The sequence below is a fragment of the Perognathus longimembris genome, chromosome 20 (assembly GCF_023159225.1).
Source record: "Perognathus longimembris pacificus isolate PPM17 chromosome 20, ASM2315922v1, whole genome shotgun sequence".
Classification (NCBI taxonomy): domain Eukaryota; kingdom Metazoa; phylum Chordata; class Mammalia; order Rodentia; family Heteromyidae; genus Perognathus; species Perognathus longimembris.
Genome location: NC_063180.1, coordinates 40,466,119 through 40,482,325, shown reverse-complemented (window position 1 = coordinate 40,482,325; position 16,207 = coordinate 40,466,119). Strand labels below are relative to the sequence as shown.

Here is a 16,207-nt window from a genome sequence, read left to right as displayed (position 1 = left end):
AGGGAAATTTGCATAATGTTCTCCATTGAGCAGGCTCCAGAGATGTACCGCATTTATTTCCTAAAAAAAAGATATTAAAAAAATTGAGCTGGGGCTGGGAATATGGCCTAGTGGCAAGAGTGCTTGCCTCGCATACATGAAGCCCTGAGTTCAATTCCCCAGCACCACATAGATAGAGAACAGCCAGAAGTGGCGCTGTGGCTCAAGTGGCAGAGTGCTAGCCTTGCGCAAAAGGAAGCCAGGGACAGTGCTCAAGCCCTGAGTCCAAGCCCAGGACTGGCAAAAAAAAAAAAAAAAAAAAAAAGAATACTAACCAAAAAAATTGAGCTGCATAGTATTTTATTATGTCTTGTCCCTCATTCCTTTTTTTTTTTGAAGGTGGAAACATAAGCATATTGTAGCTGCTATCCTTGCCTTGTCAGTATTTTATTTATTCCTATTGTTTTGACAGATTTGAGTCAAGTCCAATGTCTGATACTGTTCTGGGTATTTAACTCTTTAGGACTTGCATTGTCACAGTTTCCATTTATAATGACTTGCGTGTGACTGTGTGACTGTGTGTGTGTGTGTGTGTGTGTGTGTGTGCATGTGTAACCCACTGTGTGTAGTTATTTGTTAATTACAGGCATATAATGCACAAACATTGAAACATTCATAAGAGAAATATTAAGATAAATTGCAGTTATAAGCAAAAGCTGTAGTGTTTTCTGTACCCAAGTGATGAATGGGAGTGTGTTTTGAATCTGGAATCCATTTAGGGACACCATCACCCTAGAGCATCTTTACATAATATAGTTTGCTTTTAATGCTGGTGCTGGGCTTGAACTCAGGGACTGGATTCTGTCCCTTAGCTTTTTTGTTGGAGGTTAGTGCCTTATCACCTGAGCCACACATATACTTCCGGTTTTTTGCTGGTTCATTGGAGGGAAGAGTCTTGTGGACTTCGCTGCCTAGGCCGACTCCTGAGTAGCTAGGATCACAAGCGTCAGCCACCAGTGCCCGGCAGCTTGTGGGGTCCCTCAGGAGTGCCTGCCGCTGTCCCTTCTGGCACCAAAAAACCAAAACGAAACCAGATCAGGAGCCATTGAAGTCATCTATTTCTAAGGCTATCTAGAGTGCCAGTTCCTGCCATTTAAAAGCTCCTAGGAAAACGGAAATTATTTTTAAAGGAAAACAGTTTGAACTATTTTATTCACTCTTGACTGTCTGGATAATGAATATCTTATTTTAAAATATGATATCACTAAAACTAATATATTAGGACCATGGTCATGAGTAGGAAAATCTCTCTTAAATTTCATTACCCTAAACAGGATCCTCAGTCTAGGAAGACCCATAAAATTTCTCTTTACATGCATCATAATTTACCTTGAGGTCAGAGTTTATGAGGCCTTCCTTTGGTGTTAGCACATTAAAAGATGTGCTGTGGAAAAAACCTAAGACATCTGACCACAAGGTATTCCTTTTTTTTTTTTTTTAACACGTCATCTTTTTTTTTTTTCCTAAATTTTATTTTCTGTGGAATTGAACCTAGGGCCTCATGCATGCTAGGTAAACACTCTTACCACCAAGCCAGCCCAAGATATTCCTCTTTTTTTTTTAAGTTATTCCTGTTAACTGGCTAATTCTCCTTCAAATGGCAGTGATGGGACTCTGTAACTCATCCTAATTAATGAATACGTAATCACAGAATATGGGAAATAATGTTTTGACCTGTTATGTATTTTGTGGTTTTAAGTCATTTGTTTCTGACAGTTTGGTTTTGTTACTTAAACTGGTAGGACTCCAGGGAAGCCTTTAAAGGTCAGCTCCTTCATTTTATTATTATTATTTTTGTCAGTCATGAAGCTTTGAACTCAGGGCCTGGACACTGTCCCTGAGTTTTTCCCACTCAAGGCCAGCACTATACCCACCTTGAGCTACAGCACCACTTCCAGTTTCCTTGTGGTTAATTGGAGATAGGAGTCTCATGGACTTTCCTGCCCCGCCTGGCTTTTGAACTGTGACCCTCAGACCTTAGCCTCCGGAATAGCTAGGATTACAGGTGTAAGCCAACAGCGCCTACAGGACCTCTGGGAGGGGGGGGAGGGGATGTGGTTGGTTTTGTGCTACTTCTGAAGCTTGAACTCAACGCTTGAGTACTAACCCTTAGCTATTTTCTGCCCAAGGTTGGTTCTCTACCACTGGAGCCACGTCTCCACTTCTGGCTCTTTGATAGTTAATTGAAGTGAAGAATCTCCTGGATTTTTCCATTGGAGCTGGCTTTGACCTGGGACCCTCAGATCTCAGCCTCCTGAGTAGCTGGGATTAGAGGCCTGAACTAGTGCTACCTGGCTACCTTTGCCAAATCAGACTGTTACAGGGTACATGATGAGAGCAGTCCAAGGAAAGGGAGCCCCAAAGAGAAGAGAATGACTAAAGAGATAGGGAGAGAGATGAGGAGAGCTACCTGGGACAGGTAAGACAGCGGAGCTGGAATAGTAGGAGAAACTGAAGGGAAGAAAAAGTGGGGTACAGAAGATAACCCCCCTCTCCCACGTCACCCCTTGATCTGCAGGCAATAACTGAGAGCCCATCTTCCAAACAGTTGATGTGATAACAGACTGCGGGGTCCCTGGCACCATGATGTCCAGTACGGTGGGCTGGACCAGGGGGTGATTCATACCCTGGGGACAATGAATTGGGACACTGTGAGGTTCTATCCCATGACTCAGAGTGCCACTGGATCTACCATGAAACGAATTCTTTCTGGAATTTTCCATGTCATAGCTTGGGCCCACAGTTGACCTAGGTCATGGAAACCATGGAAAGTCCAGCATAGGTGAGGACGGAGTCTCCCCTGACCGGGAGGGAATGCAGCATCTGTTGCCTGGCCTCGAATATGTGCAGAGGACCTGAGAAATAAAGGCCGTGTATCTCCTAAAGCCATGGAAATGACTCTTAAGTCAGGCCGATGTGTCCATCGGTGAGTTGCCGTGACAAGGCAGGAGCCCACCCATTTTTTGAGGCTAGGTACCCGTGGCTCACACCTGTCATCCTAGCTACTTGTAGTCCTAGCTACTCAGGAGGCTGAGATCTGAGGATCAAAGTTCGAAGCCAGCTCAGGTAGGAAAGTCCATGAGACTCTTAACCAGCAAGAAGCTGGAGAGGAAGTGGAGGTATGGTTCAAATGGCATAGTGCTAACCTAGAGGGAAAAGGCGGTGTGACAGAGCCGAGGCCCTGGGTTCAAACCCCAGCAATAAAGAGGAGTAGGAAGAGGGAGGGGGAGAAGCTGGCAGTGTGGTTTGCATTTCTTTGAATACTATTATCACTCACCCCAAGAATCATTTTGCTTTTGAGTAAGGAAAGAGCAGGGAAAGGTCTAGCACTTCTTGAAGCTATGCTGTCTTGCTTTCTTTTGAAAGTTCAGGAAAGTGAAATTAGGAACCTTCAATTAGGAACCTTTTCTTACATGTTCAAGAGTTGGAACTAAATGAACAAATCAACTAAAGCAATAAAAGGGGGGGAGGGGAGTGTATTTCATTTAAAGCAAGAATATATTTTCTCAAGCAGGCCAGCCAGTTTCTTCACAAAGTTAACGTTTCCCCCAAAATGACTAATAAATAAAAGCAGTCTTTGTTTGAACAGACCCAGTACTTTAAAATTTTTTTCTTCCCATCACTCCATAAACTTCCCATAACCTTACTATATTTTACCTAAAATGGCTAATAAATAAGAGCAGTCTTTTGTTTAAAATAGCCAATGCTTTTTTCTTTTCTGTGGAAAAGCTGTTTGTTTTTTAAACCCATGCAGAAAATAGGATTTTTTTTTTTCAGATTAATTGCTTTGTGTTTGGCTTTTCCCCTCCCTCCCTCTCTCTCTCTTCCCTCCCTCCCTCCCTTTTTGTGGTAGTTCTGGGGCTTGAACTCCGGGTCCGGGTGCTGTCCCTGAACTTTTGTGCTCATGGCTAGCCCTCTACCACTTCCAAAGCTTATGTTTCGTTCTTTGGGTGAGAGCTGGAACAGGTGAACTCTGAGGTTCTTTTTTTGCCTTTTACGATTCTGTAATTTGAAGAACACCTGTGTATACTCAGTAAAGCTGTTGTATTGAAGTTTCCATCCTCTCCTTTAAAAAAATTTTTTTTTTGCTATGCTGGGAACCAAACCCAGGGAATCCTGGGCAAATGCTCTGCCACTGAGCTACGTCTTCTACCTGTTTTCCATCATTTTGTCAAGGCAAAGTACAAAATTGCTGGTGGGACCGGCTGAAGGGGCCTGAGGTGCTCTCTAGTGGTGCTGCACAGTGCCCCCTGCTGGTGGTCCCGAGTGACAACAGAAACCAGCTCATCCTGAGCGATGATTCTCCCGCCAGCCAGCGGAGTTGGAGTTGCTGGCTGCCGCATCTATCAGCAAAGACTTAGAGGTTTTCCTTTCTTTCTGTAAGTCTTTCCTCCCCTAGTTTTCACCACTGGTTGGCAGCTCGACACCCCCCTGGAACAGACTTCTCCAGGCTATCTTAGAAGGGCTAGAGATAGAACCTGGAGACCAATTGGGAGCCGCAGTGCCTCCTCTTTACAGTGAGAAATCTGTGTAGATAAAAGGAGAAACAGGCCTGGAGCATGGGTGGCCTGCCTGTGGTCTCTCATCCTGGGATTCTGCGTGTTGCTTGGATTGCTCCGAGATTTGACGTGGTAATCCTGTGGATACTGGGTTATTATTGAATGAGCATTATTGAATGGCCCAGTGGTTTAGGAAAACTTGCTAGTGGGTAGAAGGTAGTCACTGAATCAAGCTGGTTATGCAGAGAGCAAAAAGCTGACAGGTCATAGCATCCCTTTCCTTACAGGGACAACTTGGTCCCCCTGCAGGGCCTATATTGCATACAAGTCAGAGGGATATTTCCAGCTTGCCCAGCACATGCTATACACACATATACATGCATACGATTTGCAGGTGTGTGTTTGTGCATTTTTGCGTTTGATTTTTAGCAGTGGTTGCAGATTCATAGTGCCACATGATATGACTGGGCTTTTCTTTTATCCTCTGCTACCTGTCCTTAGCTTAAACGTTGCAAAGAAAATTTCCTATATTTTACTCATCCAACCATCCGTCCATCTATTCATCCATCCATCCATCCATCTAATTCATTCACTCATTCGTTTATTGTGCTGGTACTGGGGCTTGAACTCAGAGCCTAGGCTCTGTCTCTTAGCTGTTTTGCTCAAGGATGGTGCTCTACCACTTGAGCCACACAGCTCCACTTCTGTCTTTGTTTTTGGTGGTTAGTTGGTGATAAAAGGCTCATAATTGGACTGGCTTTGAACCATGATTCTTGGATCTCAGGCTCCTGAATAGCTAGAACTAGGTGTAAATCACCTGTGGGTCTCCAGCTTCACTTTTTTTTTTTTTTGTCTTTTTGCTTCATTGTTTCCCATGTGATTTGGCTATTGTTCTTATTTCCTGTTTTCTTTGCACAGCATATATTGTTTCAATGATGATTTCCCTTTATTAGTTTATTTATTTATTTTGCCAGGGCTTGCTCAGCTTAGTTGGCTGGTGCTCTACCACTTAAGCCATACCTCCAGACCTGTTTTTTGCAGGTGATTTTGGAGGTTAGAGGGTTCTTTGATTTTTCTTCTTGGGCTGGCTTTGAACTTTGACTTTCCAGATTTCAGCCTCCTAAGTAGGTAGGATTACAAGTGTGAGCCTGGAATAAGGCAATGGACTTTATTATCAGTGTAAAGCCATTTGAATGTGCTAAATCTGGATGCCGTTTTCTTGTTTCCTGTACTTGAGGTTTATTGAGCATTTTGAACTGGTGGCGATAGATTTTGTTTTTAATCCCATTTGGACACTTGTTAGTAATTATTTCTTCAGCTATTTTTCTGTAGCCCACTCCATGGTTTCAATTTGCAGAGACATGAGACCATTAGTGTTCAGACTTCGGGTTCATTTCCCTCATCTTTTGTTCAAAATCTGCGTCTCCTGTGGGGTAGGTCTCAGTACTATATATTTAAATTCAGTAACTTATTTTTCTTTGACATTGGCTAATCTACTGGTCACCTCAACTACTAGATTTTTTTTCTTTCTCTTTTGCCCATCCTCTATGGCTTGAACTCAGAGCCTTTGCACTGCCCTTGAGCCTCTTTGTGCTCAAGGCCAGCGCTCTACCACATTGTAGTTTTCAAATCTGAAAATTTGATCTGGATTTAGAACATTTTTTTAAAGTAAATATCCATTTCATGTCTACTTAAATCTCTTCAAGCTTCTTGGACATGTTTGAATATCCTTGTCTAATCAGTTAATCCCCAGTGTCCTTTCTGAATCCCTTTCTAATGAATTGATTTTTATCCTAATAGGTTGCATTTTGCTAATTCTTTATTAGAGGCTCAACCTAGTGCGTTGTACCTTAGAGATGGCTGGTCTTTTTGTTTGTTTGTTTCCATCCAGGTTCTTGAGCTTTGTTTTAGGGTGCAAGTAACCTGTTCACACACAGTTTGTTCCAAGAGAGATTTACTTTGTACCTTTCATAAATGGAACCAGAGCCTTTAGTTGAGGGATCTTTTCACCCTCACAACCCAGATATTAAGCATTGATTTAAGAGCTTCTTATTTCCTAGATGTGTGGACATTAGCTTTTGCAGGTGGTTCTATCTGGCTGGGAGAAATTTCCTCACCTGTGTGCCTAATACTGAGATTTGGTTAAAACTCCAGGGGTACAGAGAGACTTGGGGTTGTGCTTGACTCCAGGTCTGTGCCACTCTGTCAGAATCAAGAACTGGGGCAGGCCGAGCTCTTGTGGCTCACGCCTGCAAGCCTAGCTACTCAAGGGCCTGAGATCCGAGAATCATGGTTCAGAGCCAGCCTGGGCAGGAAAGTCTGTGAGATTCTGAGACCCAAGGCACCACCAGATAACTGGAAGTGGTGCTGTGGCTCAAAGTGGTAGAGCACTAGCCTTGAGCAAAAGCACTCAGGGACAATGCCCAGGCCTGGAGTTCAATCCCCATGTCCAACAACAAACAAACCCAAAGCAAGAAAAGAACTGAGGGGCTGGGAATATGGCCTAGCGGTAGAGTGCTTGCTTGCCTTGCATATATGAAGCCCTGGGTTCGATTCCTTAGCACTACATATATAGAAAAAGCCAGAAGTGGCGCTGTGGCTCAAGTGGCAGAGTGCTAGCCTTGAGCAAAAAGAAGCCAGGGACAGTGCTCAGGCCCTGAGTTCAAGCCAGTACTGGCATTTAAAAAAAAAAAAGCATTCCTTTTTTATTTGGTGGAGATGGATATATCCTCTACTCCTAATTCCATCTTGGCTCAAAGTGGGAGTCTATAATCATTTTCAATAGTAAAACACTACTTTGTGGGTTTTTTTTTTCTTTTCCTTTTTTTTTTTTTCAAAAATCCAAACCAGAAATTAATAATAATGTGTGGCTGCTTTTTCATGGCCCAGAGAAAATAATACAGCAAAATAGTTTCAAAATAGTGTATTCCCATGTGTTCAAAAAAATGCTCCATATACACATCTCTCTCACACACAAATAGCTTGTTTTCATTTAAACTGGAACAAAATGGGTATTTTTTTTCCCTTTGTGTTTAAAGCAGGTTTGATCTTAGATAAATTCAAGAACTTTGATACCCTGCGTACAAATGTTCTCACCGCCTCAGGAACAAATGTAAGTGTTCCTGGAAAAGGCTGTTGGGTGTGTGGAGAGCCCTCCTTGTTATTTTCCCCCTGCTTTGAATGAGAAAAGAAACGTATTTATTTTGATAGCAATGTGTCCTCAAAGAGATTGCATGGCTGCTGTGGCGCAGAATACTTACAGTCCATTACAAAGCACAACAAACAGCCTTGTGCCGGACACACAGCCCCGTTCCACCCCGGGCTCTTATTACCTGGCGTGTTATTTTTAAGTGTGATTGATATCTTGGTCTTCACCCAAGAAGTGTCAGAAACTAAGGAAGCTGGGGTGTGTGTGTGTGTGTGTGTGTGTGTGTGTGTGAGAGAGAGAGAGAGAGAGAGAGAGAGAGAGAGAGAGAGAGAGAGAGAGCAATAAAACAACACAGACACTTGAAATGGAAACCCATCCCTGCGCCAGTGGCTCACGTCTATAGTCCTAGCTCCTCCGGAGGCTGAGATCTGAGGATCATGGTTCAAAACCAGCCCTGGCAGGAAAGTCAATGAGACTCTTATCTCCAATGAATCACCAGAAAACCAAGAGTGGTGCTGTGGCTGAACGTGGTAGAGTGCTAGCGTTGAATGAGAGAGCTCAGGGACGGCGCCTAGGTACCGAGTTCAAGCCTCACGACCGACGAGAAAAGAAAACCCAATTTTGTGTTTTAAGTTGTGGCTTTTGGCCTTATTGAGTGTGAAATGACCGCAGCTGACCGCAGTGGTCACCTGCGCTTTTGTAAAATGTTCCTTACGTGTTGATCGAGGTCACTGGGGCCACATGGAGCCACGGGGGTGGAGAGAGGGCATTGAGGCAGAACCATAGCAATTCTACGTGATCATTGTCAGATCCGTGGCACTGGGCCTGCTCACATCTCTGAGGAGCGTGCCTCAGTTTACTCTGGCCTCTGAGGCAGAGTTGCGTGGTTGCCCTCCATCTTTCCAAGTAGAGCATATCAGCTCTAACTAGGCCTGGGCAAGCATAGCCAAGATCCAGCCTTGACCCAGCTCCCTCCTCAGACCTGAGTCTCCTGAGAAGCTTGGATTACAGGCGTGAGCTACTGCCACTGGTGTGTGGCCTTGGACAAATACATGTAATGAAAGGCAGAGATGAAAGTATGCACTGTCTCCAAGAGAAGCGTGGTGGGTGGGTGTATTTGCACACTTGCGTGTGTGCCAGTACTGAGATTTGAACTCAGGCTGTCCCTTACTTAGCTTTTTCACTCAAGGTTGGCACCAGAACACGGATTCACTTCCACTTTTTTGGGGGTGATTAATTGGAGATAACATTCTCCCCCTCTTTTTCTGCCCAGGCTGGCTTTGAACTGGGATCTTCAGATCTCAGCCTTTCTCTTTTTCACTCAAGGCCGGTGCTCTACGGCGGAAGCCACCGCTCTCCTTCCTAGCCCTGGCTTCCTGGTAACCGCTCAGGGCTGTGCTTGCTCTGCTGGTTTGAGACTGGAGTATAAACACGTCTTGTTGACCTTGTGCCTGTTATGGAAAGGTATGAGAAAAATGTATCGTTTGGATTTATGATCTGAGCTTACATGGCGATTGTTTTCTTTGGCTAGTTTCCATCAGTGTGTACTTTTGACCACGTGCAAGATAGCCTGTGTAGCCGGAGTAGTGCTGGGCTTTCAAAACAAACAACATCGCCAGCACGGGTAGCTCATGCCTGTGGTCATAGCTACTCAGGAGGCTGAGATCTGAGGATTGCAGTCTGAGACCAGCCCCACGCACCCTGGCCCTGAGTTCAAGCCCCATTTTTTCCTAGAATATCCTCAGATGTAAAGGAACTGTAGAGCACTCAGTTGTGAGCATGGAACTGAGTAGCCAAGGCAGCCCAGCCTCCAGGCAGGGTGGAAGGGTCCCCTTAGCTGCCCTCTCTGGAACACGCCCCCCCCCCCCAGCACTTCTGTCTGTAGCAGCTACATGAAGCTGTAGCCAGGCCCCAGGGGACCAGGGGGCTCTGAACCCCAAGCCCTGAGATTTTTCTGACAGCCGATGCTATGGGACGCTTGGTGGGTTTCTTGCTCTGCCACCTACTATCATTGCCATGGGTCTTGGGGCATCCTTGGGAAAGGATGGGCAGAAATCTCAGCTGTCTTCCTTTCGAACCGGTGAAGCTAACTTTTATATGTGTCAGGGGCTGGGCTAGAACCTACCAGGGCCTTGTGAATGCTAAGGACACACACTAGCCAGTAACCCTGACTTTTGAAACAAGGTTCCAAAGTAAATGTTTTGTTTTGTAATAAGGGGAGGGGTACTGGCTGGGTACTGGCATCTGTAATCCTAGTTACTCACGAGGCTCTGATCTGAGGATTGTGGTTCAAAACCAGACCAGGCAGACACATCTGAGAGACTCATCTCTAACCCCCAAAAGCCAGAAGTGGAGCCATGGGAAGTGCCAGGTTCTAAGTTCAAACCTCTGTGAGATTTTCATGTGCCGAGAAAATAGTATGTCCTTCAGTTTCCTGCAGGAGGAGAATCAAATGTCTGAGAGCGAACATGTGTTGTATGTAGTATGGGATGTAAATGAAGAAAAAAAAAACTTGTTGGATGCATGACCCTGTAGCTGATAATAATCATGTTTAGCTATTTTCTGTGTCTTCTCCCAGCTGTATAGGGGCTGTTTGTAAGAATAAAGGAAAATGACTTGGAAAAATTATTCCAAATAAATAGCTGGCATGGTTCCCATCCTTGATTCTAAATCCCTGTTCTTCTGGCTTCTAGGAGTTCTGGGAAATCCTTCCTTCCTTCGTCCTTCCTTCCTTCCCTCCCTCTTTACCTTCTTTCTCTGTGTCTCTCCCTCACTCTTTCTTTCTTCTCTTGCCCTCCTTTCTTTCCTTCCCCTTCCTCTTTCTCTTCCTCCCTCCTTCCCTCATTTCTTCGTCTCCTTTCTTTGTTCCCTCCCTCCCTTCCCTCCTTTTCTTTTCTGTTCTCTGTTTTCTAAACGTGAAGTGAAAGCTGTTTTCATGCAGCAAATTCTGAAATGTTCAGTAACCCTTAGATTTAAGTGAGTTTGAGAAGGAAAATAGCCTTGACTTCATTTTTCACGAGGATCCCATCCAGCCTCCTGCCATCTCTCCGTATTCATTAGGAGTTGGTTCTAAGACCCCATTCCTCATATACACAGATACTAAAATCTGATCAAGCCCTTATATAAAATGGCATAGTATTTTTACAGCCCTTGGTTTTCCTCTACTAACACCTAGAGCAACGTAAATAAGATCCAAAGTAGATTCTGAGCAGATGTACTCACAAACAGCACATACCATCTCCTCTTTGTCTGGAAAACTCAGTTTTTACCTAAATTCTGTTCATGATTCATTTTGGGCAGAATGACTCTAAAGATGTAGACACGGTAGTCATCCGAGCCCTGAGAATCTTCTGCTGTGCATGGGAAAGAGAATGATCCTCAGACCTCAGCCTTCTGAGTAGCTAGGATTACAGGTGTGACTCTTACTTGAGCTTTTGCTCAAGGCTGGTGCACTGCCTGTTGGGTAGCTAAGGATTACAGATGTAAGCCATTAGCGCCTGGCAACCTTGTTTGTTTGTTTTTGTTGGTTATGGGGCTTGAACTCAGGGCCTGGGCACTGTCACTGAGCTTTTTGTTCAAAGCTAGCGCTCTACCACTTTGAGACACAGCACCACTTCTGGTTTTCAGGTGATTAATAGGAGAGAAGAGTCTCATAGCCTTTCCTGCCAAGGCTGGCTTCCAATTACAATCCTCAGATCTCCGCCTCTTGAGTAGCTAGGATTACAGGTATGAGCCACCTAGCTCGGCTTATTAGCAAGATGAAAGCTCAGAGCTCATAGACTAGCACCATGTTCTTGCTGTTGGAGCCTCCTGAATCTTGCTTTGGAAATGATCCTATTCATGTCTTGGTAGAATGGACAATTTGTCCAATTTCTGCTCTGGTCCAAGAAGAAAAGTCTCCCAACATATGAACGTTTCCAGATCATCTTGGCTCGCAGCAACGTGTTGCCGACTTAATACAGCAGAAGAATGTGAAGGGTTTTTCCAGTGAACAAAGATGGCTTTGTGCTTTGCGTTGAACCCGTGGAGGCCACATGCTTTCCTCCCGTGGAGCACATGTTCTGGGTGGGAGCCCAGGAGCGTGGATGTCATCGGTGGCTCTGGAAATACAGGGAGAGGTCTGGCTTCCTACCAAAGACAGACAACTAGCCGCTTCCCGATCCCGGTCAGCTAGCTCTGTGTTGAATCAGCAATGCAATCAACAAGGAGGGATGTTTGGAGACCATGTCCTTGAGATATCCCATTCTTACCCAGAGGTGGTGGTGGGAGGAGGGAGGGTAGGGGAGTAAAGCCAGAGGCCACCAGTGAAGTTGTAAATGCAACCATGTCCCTGAGTTGTAGGAAGCTTGGAAGGTATGATTTCCTTAAAATGACGCTATTGGGGCTGGGAATGTGGCCTAGTGGTAGAGTGCTTGCCTAGCGTACATGAAGCCCTGGGTTCGATTCCTTAGCACCACATAAACTGAAAAGGCCAGAGTGGTGCTGTGGCTCAAGTGGTAGAGTGCTAGCCTTGGGCAAAAGAAGCTCAGGGACAGTGCCCAGGCCCTGAGTTCAAGCCCCAGGAATAGCAAAAAAAAAAAAAAAAAGATAGAAAGAAATCAAGCTACTAGGCTGAACAATTTTGTCTCCATCCATTTTCTTTTTCTTTTTGCCAGTCCTGGGGCTTGAACTCAGGGACCTGGGCTCTGTCCTTGAGCTTCTCTGCATTCAAGGTTAGCACTCTACCACTTGAGCCACAGCACCACTTCTGGCTTTTTCTATATATATAGTACTGAGGAATCGAACCCAGGGCTTCATGCATGCTAGGAAAGCACTCTACCACTAGGCCACATTCATCCATTTTCTTTTTTGTGCCAATGCTAGGACTTGAACCCAGGGCTTGGATGCTGTCCTGAGCTTTTTTGCTCAAGGTTGGTGCTGTACTACTTGAGACACAGCTCTACTCCTGGCTCTTTGGTGGCTCATTGGAGATAAGAGTTGCACGGACTTTCCTGCCCTGGCTGGCTTTGAACCTCAGTCCTCAGATCTCAGCCTCCTGAGTAGCTAGGATGACAGGCATGAGCCACGGGCACCTGGCCAGCTCCCGTCCCTTTTAAGAGCCATACCTAACAGGAATGAATTAGTTCCAGAAATGTAGGGTTTGGGGTGGTAAATGTTTTGTTTCTCTGTGCTGATAGCGGGGCTTGAAGGCAGGGCCTTACATTCTCACTTGGCTTTTTCACTCAAGGCTGGTGCTTTCCCACTTGAGCCGCACCTCCACTTCCAGATTTTGGGGTGATTAATCCAAGATGAGTCTCATGGACTTTTCTGCCCAGGCTGATTTCAACCCACAGCCCTCCTATCAGCATTCCTGAGTTGCCAGGATTACAAACATGAGCCACTAGTGCCCAGCCAGAAGTATTTTTTTTTTTTTTGCACAGGCAGACTTCAAGCCACAACCTGCCTCGTTCCAGATCATTTTTGTCACCCCTGAAGTAAAGCAGTCACTGATAGATGCAAAAGTAGAGTTGTCCCATGGCCTTCACTGAGCTGCAGCTGTGTTAAAGCTCTTGTCAGAGCTGGGCACTGTGGCTCAGCCTGTCACCCTAGCTACTCAAGGAGGCTGAGACCTGAGGATCACGGTTCAAAGCCAGCCCGGGCAGGAAAGTTCATGGACTCTTATCTCCAGTGAACCACCAGAAAACAGGAAGTGGCACCAAGGCTCAAAGTGCTAGAGCTCTAGCCTTGAGCAAAAGAGCTTAGAGACAGCATCCAGGCCTTGAGTTCAAGCCCCAGTACTGATGGGATTGCGGGGGGGGGGGGGCGAAGGGGGAGGCTTTTTTCAGCCCTGTTGACCGACGTCTGTTTAACCAGGGAAGAGAAGAAGTACGTGAACCGCTTCTGGAAAGAAATCCACGTGGGTGACTTCGTGCGTCTCCGCTGCAACGAGATCATCCCCGCAGACATCTTGCTGCTGTCCTCCAGCGACCCGGACGGGCTGTGCCACATCGAGACGGCCAACCTGGACGGCGAGACCAACCTCAAGCGGCGGCGGGTGGTACGCGGCTTCTCCGAGCTCGTAAGTGGCGGGCTGGCCATGGCCGCCCGCACCCCTGACGTCCACTGTTGTATTTTGTCATTCTCATTTACAAAGGTGATGTGCAGAGGGATGACGGTTCCATAAGTCAAGTGGTGAGGACGTTTCTTTTTGGACAGGGTCACCCCTTCCCTCCCTCTCTCCCAGTGTTCCCTCCCCCCCCCAACACCCGCGAGGTGTACAGTTCATTTTCCACATGGTGTCCAGTGAGGATGACTGCTGCATTTGTTCACCCTTTGTGCCCTCCATTCCTGTGCCACGCCTTACCCTCCTAAAGACAAGTAAACAATCAAAAAAGACCAAACAAAAACAGCAAGCAAGAAAAAACACACTCTTGTTTCTATTTCCAGAAGTTCATTTCAGTCTTGGGGCTTGAACTCTGCTAGTGCTCTGCCACTTGAGCCACAGTGCTACTTCTGGTGTTGGAGTGGTTCATGGGAGATAAGAGTCTCACAGAGACTTTCCAAAAGCCTGGGCTGGCTTCGAACCGTGATCCTCAGATCTCAGCCTCCTGAGTAGCTAGGATGGCAGGCATATAAGCCACCAGCGCCTGGCTTCGATAAATATTATTTTATATGTGCAGAGGCCTACAGGCATTGCGCCTTTGTGTTCCTCTGCTAAGACCTCATCAAGTTCTGAGTTGCACCGTGTCTCCCGGGTGGGCTGTGTGGGTGGGTTAGACCATGTGTCACGTGTTGGGTGCGGTCCCTTCCTAGAAGACAACACTGAAGGTCTAAGAGGCTCTCTGCCTTACCCAGCACCCGTGATCAGCCTGTGTCTGTGGCAGCAAGATGCCTTGCTTTTTTATAACCATTTCCACTGGCTACGGCTGTGTTCTTTAGGATATGTTGAAGCTCTGCAAAGCACCAGGGACTCTGCAGCATTTGCCAAGCCATTGTGCTCGCTCGCCCCAGACTCAGCAGCATTCGCAGAAGCAATGGTCCGTTTCTCAGTGGGCAGTTGAGGGACATTTTCTTCCAGAGAGTTTCTGAGTTTCACCACAGATCTTTCTGTGGCTGAATTCTCCCTCCCGTGGGCACCTGCCACTTGCACCGGAAGTAGGGGAGGCGTGCACAGTAATGAGCTGGGATCGCCAGCTCCCCCAGGGGCTCCTCCCCACTGTCTTAGTCCCTTCTGCATCTCTGCAGGGGATGCATGGTGCATTTCTCGCCCCCCCCCCCAATCTGGTGTCATTAAAGTGGCACAGGTTCTCGCACACTACAGAGGGTCTAGACAGGAAGGGGGCTCCCTGAGCCGCCTCCTGACCTTTGTCCTAGCCTAGATTCCTGCTCTGAGTCTTGCCTTGGGGTCTGACGGCCAACGTATACACTAGGCTGCTAGTCCCAAGTCGGACTGTTGGTATCTCACATCTTTAATCCCAGCTACTCAGGAGGCTTGAGAGCCGAGGATCATGGCTCAAAGCCAGCCGGGAAAGTCCGTGAGACTCTTATCTCCAATTAATCACCAAAAAGCCAGATGTGGAGCTACTGTGGCTCAAATGGTAGAGCTGTAGCCTTGAATGAGAAAGCTCAGGAACAGTGCCCAGGCCCTGAGTTCAAGCCACAGGACTAGAACAATGAGGGGGAAAAAAGAGTTCCAGGAAATGAGTCCCTGATTTACAGGGATGACGCATTGTGACATCGTCCATGAGGGAGGCTCTTGTCCTCTGCCTCTGCTTGAGCTCTTGCAGGAGAGGGCTCTCCCCAGCCTTTACCCAGAATCCACTGGGGGAAGCTCTTCCAGGAGAGGGCTCTCCCAGGCCTTTACCCAGAATCCACTGGGGCAAGCACCCTTCATTTTCTGTATTAACAGATCTTAAGGTGTGCTCTGGTGGTATCCCAAGCGAAGCGTGAGGGCTGTTTAGGTCCAAGAGTCCCTGCCTGTTCAGTGTCCTGCCATTGGCTTACCTTCCTTTGCCGTCGCAGGCACAGATCTCTCTACTTACTTCCAGAAGTCCAGACAGGGCTGTGCACCTTGTGCCACCCAGAAAGTTCCCGGGCCTGACCAGGTTCAGCCCACATCTACGTAGGTTGCTGTCTGACAAGCCTTTGGGTTATTGTTCACTCTTTATTTCTAGCACAAACCACCATTTCCTAACTTCTCCTTTGAGAGACCTTCTGTTGGACCAAGCCTATCTTTGTGGTACTGTCTCAAAACATAATATAAATCACATCAGACACAAAAATTAGAAGTTAGCTGGGCATGGCGCAGCTCACCTGTTCATCCTGGCTACTTGGGAGCGATTCAGGCAGGAGGTTGAAGTATGAAGCCATTCTGAGCAGTGCAGAAAGAATACACACACACACACACACACACACACACACACACACACACGCAATTTTGATTAAATGGAGAGATCTTATTCTAGATCCAAATCCAAACATGTTGGTTAGGGACCACCACCACCCCTACCTCTACCCCCACCCCCGTGGCCTTGGGATTGAT

At 46.5% G+C, this 16,207-nt stretch overlaps 1 protein-coding gene across 1 annotated transcript in view; it reads left to right on the top strand.

Annotated features, from left to right (window-relative positions):
- Nucleotides 1-16,207, top strand: part of Atp10a (ATPase phospholipid transporting 10A (putative)) — an 81,807-nt gene that overhangs the window by 11,729 nt on the left and 53,871 nt on the right. Inside the window, exon 2 of the mRNA XM_048369057.1 lies at nucleotides 13,540-13,744. Within this exon, the coding sequence (XP_048225014.1) occupies nucleotides 13,540-13,744 (205 nt within the window). The remainder of the gene's footprint in view (nucleotides 1-13,539; nucleotides 13,745-16,207) is intronic.